General features: G+C 41.3%; 1 protein-coding gene across 1 annotated transcript; it reads right to left on the minus strand.

The window, feature by feature from the left end:
* Positions 1 to 2,899: 2,899 nt before the first annotated feature.
* On the minus strand, positions 2,900 to 5,263 carry pfdn4 (prefoldin subunit 4). Its single transcript, XM_088408640.1, has 4 exons — positions 5,178 to 5,263; positions 4,150 to 4,257; positions 3,813 to 3,953; positions 2,900 to 3,185 (listed from the first exon to the last, which is right to left on the minus strand). The coding sequence occupies exons 1-4, from the start codon at positions 5,202 to 5,204 to the stop codon at positions 3,054 to 3,056; spliced, it is 408 nt and encodes a 135-aa protein (XP_088264766.1). The 5' UTR covers positions 5,205 to 5,263; the 3' UTR covers positions 2,900 to 3,053.
* Positions 5,264 to 9,460: the final 4,197 nt, after the last annotated feature.

The following is a 9,460-nucleotide window of genomic DNA, read 5'->3' on the forward strand; positions in this document are numbered from 1 at the left end:
AAGGAGAGGTCCCCGACCGGCGCTCCATGGTCCGGTAGCGGTCCATTTCCAAGCGATGCCCAAATGAGCACCTCGACTTACAAGTGCAAGTGACCGTGTTAGATCAACAATCAGTCTTGTGCTTTTTAAATGTTTGTTTTTTTTAAGCTCAACAGTTAGCAGTGTTTCTGTCGTTGACGTGACATGATTTCTTTGTGTGTTTTTATCTTGTCATTTGTGTTGTTACTTGGGTGCCACCCAGTGTCCAAAGCGAGATACTGCAGCACCATTTGATTCTCTTTCTCTTTCTTTGCACTTCGGAGTACTCCTTGGAAAGAGGTTTTTCTAATAGAAAACATTCAGGGATCGGGGTGGTTTATGGGTATTCCTCCTCAGTCTAGTCGGGCTTCTTCCTCTAGTTCAGTGGATCTTGATCTGGGTACCCCCGAGTCAGTTTGAGGGGTTCGTCCGAGGTCAAGCCGTACGGCGTGTGGATGCGTGTGCTTCCATGAAAGCTTTTCATACTGCATTTAGCAGTGACATTTTTAGTTTTACAATTACAATTACAATGAGTTCAGTGAATGTGGGTAAAAAATTGCGGGGTCCGATTCTTCGCACTGCTCCGGTTATTGTGTATTGTGAACACTCCCCATGACTTTCATAGAAATAATTGGTTCGTATCATACATAACTTGCTGTTTTTTAGATTTTCAGTATCATTCCCGATGCTACATAAATAAGGGGCATGCTATTGGAACGCGGGAACTAAAGACGCAGGCTTGTCTTTCTTCCCACTTGGTCATTCCCAAATGAAGATAAGCAAATGTTGAAATAAAAAGCAGGTGGATGGAAAGGCCTGATGTTTACTGCAAACCATGCGTGGGGCGGCTTGTCTTTATTGTTGGGACGCTCGATGCTGCAAAGTGATGTTTCTTTGCATTCTTGGCTGATGAACAGTAATGAAACCAACGGCGTTGTGGAAAACCCCAACAGAAAGCAAAGGGACTCAAATCATGACAGGGAAACTAATAAAAGCCTCGTTCATAATAGCTCTGGTTACTGCTGTGCCATTTGAGTGCTGCCTAAATGATCGCAAACATCAGGTATGCGTCACCCTACGAGGTATCAAACCTCATAGTCCTTACGTCCTATCACTCACATCTTCAGTGCAATAAAAGGCGGGCTTCTGATAATGTCCTGCACCCCCATCTTCTCCCCCGATGGCCTGCGGTCTCGCCGCTCGCCCTTCAAGCATTTGGCTCTCAGCCCATTTACGTGTGTGCCATTACCTCCTCTCTTTATTTCTATTGGGGAAGATTGCTGCTACCACCAGTGACTGGAAAGAGCCGCAAATGAGCGTCCTGGGATTGTTTCTACCAAATGCTGTTTTGTTGGATTGTGCAAGAGGGCAATAATTATGAAAAACCGCAAAAAGAAGCAATGACATTCATTATACTGTATTGTGAGCTCCCCTTGGCATCCAAGTGTACTGTGGACACACACACACACACACACACACACACACGTGTGTGAATGGTTGTCAATCTCTGTTTGCCCTGCGACTGGCTGACAACCAGTCCCCCGCCTAGTGCCCAAAGCCAGCTGGGATAGGCAGCAGCTAGCCTGCCACCTTTGTGACAATAAGCGTCTCTAGAAAGTGTGTGACACTCTTTTCGTTATATAGCATTTAATCAGTCCGCCCCACTTGAGAATAAATTTTCTTCCGTGTGAGCCCAGAGTTAAAATGAGTTTGACACCTCTGACTTAGAGCGAAACCTCTTGATCATCTTCATGGTTCATTGATGAGGCGAGGTGCTGCGAGACCGACAGAGCATGACTTGTACCGGGCGCGGTCCACTCCAGAATCGACAGCGACACCCTGTGGTAGCTTTCTGAAGGTACCGCAAAAGCCAAAGTATGACATTTGTTCAAGTTCTGTAGTCACAATCAGGCAATTCCGGGTCAATTTGACAGGAAGAATATCATAAAGAAGCCAAAAGCTTTTTGCATCCAAGCTGTTGCTAAAGATGAATTGCTCTATTTATTTGTATTTTATTTTTCTAACGTGTTTTAAAAACCTACCTGGAAGGACAATGCATTTGACTGGATGTTCGGCTGTTGGTTCATTTCCACCCAAGAAATGTAGACATTTGTGAATATTAATTTTTGCAAAGCCCCGCCTAGGTAAGAGAAACCAATTCGCCGCCCACACTCACCGCAGTGATTATGTGTGAGGATCTTTTTCTATAAAAAAATGGTACAACTAAAATTATATCTTTTTAAATGATACCAAAATGAAAAAGCAATATCTATCAACTTTTAACAAAAACATGAGAATCATTTACACAACACTAGGTATCAGACGTGTGCTCCCCCCAAAAGAAAACCAAAAAAGATTGACTTAATGAAATTCATAGCTGGCTTCAAAGAGTAGCAGCTTGTGGTCCACATGCTGTTTTGTGGAAAAAGGCATACTTCTTATAAATCACATCTTATTGTAATAAATGTTTTTTTTAAAAAAAGGTCTCCTTTTGTTTTTTGGTCTTGCAAAGCAGGCAGCAGTAGTAAGACGTGCCTTTAAACATGTATAGATTGAACTGAATCGAATCATTTTGAATCAAAAATCAATTTGAATCAAAAATTGATTCCGGATCAAATCGTAGACCCAAAAAAATCAGAATCTAGTCAAACCGTGAGCCAATGTAGACTAGTCATCCACAAAGCACATACAGTATACCAGAGATAAACAACAGGTGAAATTCTCACCTATAAAACTTTACATAAATGCAACACGCATGTTTTTCGAAAGCGTAAATTAGCCAGACTACCGAAAGTAAACACTGGCAGGCATGGGGAGAAAATACAAATTCCACAGTCACGATTGACCAAAGACGATGACCACAAATAAAAGGAGAAAACTGTACGCTTGAAGGGTGTTTATTGATTGACTGTTGCCCCCCCGCCCGCACCTTATCGTTTGTCCTTGCGGTGACGTCCCCGCTCGGGTCACCTTCCGTTTGTGTCAAATGTTCTGTAAAAGTCCCCACTGGGTCTGCCGACAAAGTAAATCCCACCTCAGCTTTCGTCCGCCTCCAAGTTGATGTTGTTTCCGAACTTGGCGTACAGTTGCACTTTCAGATCCGACAGCAGCTGCTGGATGGCCGACACTCGCTCGTCCAAGCCTTTCACCTCTAGCTCCAACGCTTCCTGCACGCAGGATCGAAGAACTCACCGTTTGTCCCCAACCCTTTGGGCTTAAACCGATTGCAACGCTGAATTTTGGGGACCTCGCCCACTTCTAGGATTCGATTGGACGAAGCTTTAGTCTACCAACTGAAATCGAGTTATGATGGCTATAGTTCCGTTCAAGACGGCTCTCACAACGCAACTTCAAAAAAGGCAACAATAAGAACTCATTTTTAATCAAAAACACACATTTATGCTCATGCTAGTCAAAGGAACTTGCTTTCTGCATAATTTTAGGGGTTGAATGTGATAACATTGAGTTATTTTGAAATTATCATTATTTTAGATGATTTATTTCAAGGTATATTCCTTATAATGTTTAAAATAGATTAGTATATTCCTTTATTGTTTAAAAATAGACTGTATTTAATGACAAAAAACAGCTATAATTTTAACACTGTGACACTAGTTTTTTTTCATGGTTATCACATCTTCAGAATCTAGTATCAGCCCATTATAAGAAAAAAAACAAAAAAAAAAACCCAAGACATTTAATAGTGGACTAAGACTTTCCAGGGCTGATTTTTTTTCACGCATTATAGCAACATGTTATGCATTAAATTGCGCGCCGATCTCGAGCGAACCTACCTTAGCAGCCTCTAGCATCTCTTGCGTCTCTTCCTGCGTGTGACTGATGAAGACGTCACCGATCTGATAAGGGATCAACAGCGAGTCGTCGTCAAACATCATTAGGTCGTCGCTGGCATCTTGCAAGTTCTGCAACGACTTCTGCAAAGTAGGAGAGCACATCGGCGGTGGGAATCGCAATATTATCAACAGAAAGTAACGCAAAGCAGAGCGGGTAATTCCACATTGTCAGCTTGTGTGCGATTGATTCCGCTAGCGGTTTCCGCAAGCCCCCCCCCCCCCCCCCCCCCCCCAAAAAAAAAGAAACAAGATGGGAGTTTATTCATATGTCGCTCACCTTCTTTGACTCAATTTCTTTTTTTAGCTCTGTCATTCGATTGGTGCTCCTGGCAAACTTGTTGATCTTCTGCTGGTCCTCAAAAGTGACATTGACATCTTCGACCCCCTGCGAGTGACAAATGAGTTTGCTGAAGTCAGAACAAGACACTAGATATGGGACGTTTGGCAGCGAGAAGAAAAAACAAGTGTTTTGTCTCCACCGCACGGAAGTTTCAAAGGCTGCAAAACACTGAGCCGTTTCAACACAATTGCTTCAGATTGATTCAGTGGTTCACAAAGCTTTGCTTTCTTCATCACAAGTTACATTGGAGGGAATGAATGTTTACTTTGCAAGTCAATTTGGCAGTGTGTGTGCCCAAAATTCTTTTACTTATGCCCCAAAAGTTTAAGGTTTGGCGCCACTGTTCTCCTACTTATAAAAACAAGAGTCTGGAGCCCTCGGTTTATACTCTGACGCATTTCTCGGTGAATCGAACCGCTCTCATTTTATTCTCTGAGTTTGTTTTGTGAGGCGTTTCACTCAAAGTGTCGTCCACCATCCGGAGTACCAACGAATTGGGCACGGTATTACGCAGATTTTTTTTACTGCAAAACCCAGCGTACTTCTTATAAATCCCGAATACAGGATGAGGCCAAACTAAACACACTAATTGCTATGAAAGGCGAAACTTAAATGTCAGGTACAATGTGGGGCGAAACGCTTTGTCATCGTGTTCGATCGTTTGCCGTTTTAAAATAAAGACTTGCGAGTTGTTTGAGCAGCAGTCTGACAACCACAGCACTTTAATATCAAAATTGAAGTCACTTAAAAAAATAAATCAGTGATCGGCATCAGATATCCATATCGGGGTTACTAGCAGTGGATTAGCACATGCTGTTTCTATTGACAGGAGGGTGTGACCCTGATTTAAAAACATCAGAAGCTCGCTCTTGCACCGCCGTCAGTTTCTTACATAAATCATACAATATATGTACAACAGTAGGTGCATTTTTACTATATCTAATCGAAATTTTCTATCAACTTACGCCAGTTGCCTTTATGGTTGCAGCCATCTTCGCTTCGTCGTTTGACACTGTGTGTAAAACGAGCGTAAGGTCAAGCTAACAGCGCCCCGTGCGACGCGGCGGAACACTGCTGATTTTTTTTTTTTTTTTTTTTTTTTTTTTTTTTTTTACTTGCATTATCACTGGTTTCGTGTTGCGGGGGACAAGAAACTGCTTGCGTGTTCTCCATTTTTCTCTGCATACTACACTTTACCCACAAAAATATGCATGTTTAACTGAAGAAGTGTCCTTAAACGTAATCTGCCGTTCCCCCGAAGGACATTCACACTTAATGGGTGTACATGGGCTCAAGACACCACTATTTGTATACAAACATTAACAATTTTCCATAATCTAACATAATCCATTTCACTCTTGTGCAGCATTTTGATGGCAACAACATGTTAACGTTCTATATGGTTAGTCATCACACTAGACTAAAATATTGCAAGACTAACAAAGGTTAAGTTTTACCATTATGATTTTTTTTCAATATAATTGAAGTGAATTGAATTGAATGTGTCTGCCTAAAGGCTGTCCATACACAACACTGACAATATATCACTGGTGTTATCAAACGGGTGCAGTGTCAATATTTCTCCAGCAAACAGTACTGCACCCAAATGCAAATATCTACCAAACATCTGTAAAGCTAGAGCACCTTCCATCTATTCCATATTCAAGAATATCTGCACATTCCAGCAGCATTCTTGATGAGGAAGCTTAACTATCCAAAAATAATGATTAAAACAACAACAACAAAAAGAAACAAGAAATCAGGTGACTGTGTGTTTGTTGTATGTTACAACAGTCACCAATATTTAAATATTTTCAAAGGTAATTTCTGTCATCTTAGTCATGATTACAGTCACATGTCCAAACTGAGAGTGAGCGGGAGGTGGGCTAAACTTTACACTGGTTGCCAGACTATCACGGAGCATAAATAGACAAGTATTTATAGTATTTCTAGACAAGTATTTCCGCTCATAGGCACACGTGGCAAATTCGCCTTCAGTAACTAAAGCAGAGTGTCTGAATTCTATTTTTGCAAAGACCCCCACTGAAGAAAAACATTTGAGCCCAAATAGATAAAATATTTATATGTGATGATCTAATTTGTAGATATTTGCAATGACGATGATTATCGATAACTTCTTTATCAATTTTAACATGAACAAATGATAAAAGCAAAATGAATCATCTTTCAACAAATGTGGCTTTTACTTTTTACAGGGTTTATACATGTTACAGGTTAGTTAAAACAACTTAAAGCGCATCAAAGTGCCTAAAATAATGTAAATCCTTATTTAAACTAAAATATTTTTGACCAACTGAACCGTTTGATGCTAAAAAAAAATCATATATAATTCTAATAAAAATGAATCATTAATAGAAATAGTTAAGGCAGGAGCGCTAATATCTTAAATATTTTGAGACATAAAACAAAAGGTATACAGGTATAAAACATTGTGCTGATTTTTTTTTTTTTTACAATCACCGTCATCATTAATGTAATTTAGAAAAAAAAACACTGACAGCAATTGAAAAAAGTTAAAAATTCTGCACAGACTTTGATGAGGGTGCCACTGCACCACCTAGTGCCGTTGATGTGCCATAACACATTTTCATATATAATTCTGTACACTATACAATTGATATACACAGAGCTAGCTTTTTCTTTAAGTCATGGGAAAAAAGTTAGGTCCAAACCCAGATTTCATGACTGTGAGGCAGATGTACTTGCCGCCATTCTCCTGTCTTGCAGTGAACTGGCAATGACGAATGATATACGTTTAACAGTACTGCACAAAAATGGTGAGTTGGGGTTCACCATGGCATTACAATAAAATGAAGCAAAAACTAGTGATGACAGAAAGACATTAGCATCTGATTGGTAGCATCACACGTAGCCCTAACCCTAACCCAATTGATTTAATTCATTATATCGCTTGGATTGCAATGAGCGATGAGACACTTTCAGATTTCATATTCATGCTACTGTGTTAGCATCACAAGAGAGAAAGCAAAAACAAAAACAATCTTTCTTGTTAGGGATGTTGTAATTGGAATGCGTCATGGCTGTGAATTCTTATACATGAAGCGCACAATCCAGAAGGGGCGGATCCAACTCCCACCTTCACGTGTACGCCCAATGCCACAATCGCTGCATTGTGCTCAAGCATTCCAATACTTAGCATCAGTACTGCATATTTTGAGTTCATTTAAAAACAACCGAAAAAGCCTTACATTTCTTCCGCAGTGTAACTGGCTGAGGAGGTTCTTGGCGTCTTAGAGGAACAAAACGGAAGTTAAGGATCTCTTGTCATCGTAATCATTTACGCAGCTAAACACACACAAGGTTTTTTTTTCATGGTCGTGCAGACATCTCATTGACGTCATGCATTTCCAAGCCCTCGTAACAGATTGCCTAATCCTTACCCTAACCGCAAGCAAAATCCAATTCAAACCTATACTCTAAAAGCAAGTCTTGACCTTCAAAAAGAGGTCATGGAAGCCACCAAAATGTTCCCACAAGTGCCCACAAAGACAGTAAAACCAGAGGAATAGTCCCCCCCGTGTCAGAAAAACCATGAGCACACACACAGAGTTGTGAGGTCATCCCATCACAACAGATTGCCTAATTCTAACCCTTACCCTAACCTCAACCAAGTCCGATCCAAACCTATACTCTCTTGACCACCAAAAAGATACGTACTAGTGGGGTCCACCAATATGGTCCCCGCGAGTGCAAGAAGTAATCACTCGACAGCAAAACCCAGATTTTGGTCCCCACAATGTAGAAAAAAGAAAGATGGGCACACACATGAGGGGGTTTTCCATCACACTGAGAACATCACATTGACACAATGCATCTTCTAACCTCTAACGCTAGCGATCACAACAAATGACCTGACCCTACCCACAACGAAAATCCAATTCAAACCTGTCCTCTAAAAGCAATTCAAAAAGAGGTGTGAATTTGTTGGCTTGACCAAAATATTCCCCGCAAGTCCAAATAGGTCCCCACAAGACTGTAAAACCCGGAATTTGGCCCCCACCATGTCACGCAAACCAAGTCTGTACACACACAAACCCACAGGGATTTTCCCGTCATAGTGGGGACATAGCATTGACACAATGCATTTCCTAGCCCCTAAGCCCAACTTTAACCATCAGAGCAAATCGGCTAAACGTGACCCTGACCCTAACCTCAACCAAAATCAAAGTCTTGACCCTCAAAAAGAGGTCTGAACTTGCTGACACCACCAAAATGGTCCCCTCTGTGCAAAGGCCCCCAGAAAGACTGTAAAACAAGGCATTTGTTCCCCATCATTGAGCAAAAACAAAGTCCACACACAACAAGGAGTGATAAAATGAGGAAAGCAGTTGATGAGCTGATGTGTTCTGTGACAGCTGAAAGGTTTGCAGTATTGACGTATTGGTACACTGTGTGCTCTTTAACAGGACAAAGTGGCAGATGATCTCATCACAGAGCGCTCTCTGTCTTTTTGATGAGCCCTGATCAAAAAGAGACGCTACCAGCTCTTGACGAGACCAAAACATCTTGGCTTTGAAACCGAATGATGTCGCATTAGATATTTTAAGCCGCATGTCAGTTTTGGTTATGTGCAACTGGAATCCTAATTAAAGAAAAAAGAAGACAACAACTGGAATGTCAATCAGGTGATTAGTGGTGAGCTGGATCAAAAAGTTAAAAAAAGCAAACCTTAGTATGGCTGATAGGCTACAAACAAAACAGTTATGACGGGGAGAACGGTTGAGTAAAAAATAGCGATAAACAAAAAATCACAGCGCATGGCATTTGCACAATTTAGTCCTTTAGTTCAGGCGTCTCCAAAGTCGGTCCTCGAGGGCCTGCATGTTTTCCACGTTTCTTTCCCCGACACACCTGATTCAAATGATCAGGTCATCAGCAAGCTCAGCAGAAGCCTGATGATGATCCTGATCATTTGATAAATATAGAATTAAAAAAAACATCCCCATTGATTTTTTTCCCTGGTTTTTGATCCCACACTTTTTGCAGCGTGTCTCGTTTCGGTTTTGAGAAATGGCGGTGCCTAAGTTGCCCTGGAATATGGAGATGCTGACCCATCTTTCTCACAGCTCGTAAGTAAGAAAATGGGTCCGAACGAGGAGAGCGTGAATCACGCCGTGGCGTGCCACGTACACATCCTCCACACACATCCTGCTGCTTTGGTGACTGTCCCTGAAGACGGTTCCCAGAGGAGTCAGCTTGAACTAAT

The sequence above is a fragment of the Hippichthys cyanospilos genome, chromosome 2, assembly GCF_059441005.1.
Source record: "Hippichthys cyanospilos isolate Australia breed blue-spotted pipefish chromosome 2, RoL_Hcya_1.0, whole genome shotgun sequence".
Taxonomy (NCBI): Eukaryota; Metazoa; Chordata; class Actinopteri; order Syngnathiformes; family Syngnathidae; genus Hippichthys; species Hippichthys cyanospilos.

Coding starts and splice junctions, on each gene's coding strand:
- pfdn4 (XM_088408640.1), bottom strand. CDS start 5,204: ATGGCTGCAACCATAAAGGCAACTGGC. Junction 4,258..5,177: donor CAACCATAAAGGCAACTGGC/GTAAGTTGATAG, acceptor TGTCACTCGCAG/GGGGTCGAAGATGTCAATGT. Junction 3,186..3,812: donor AGATGCTAGAGGCTGCTAAG/GTAGGTTCGCTC, acceptor TCCTGCGTGCAG/GAAGCGTTGGAGCTAGAGGT.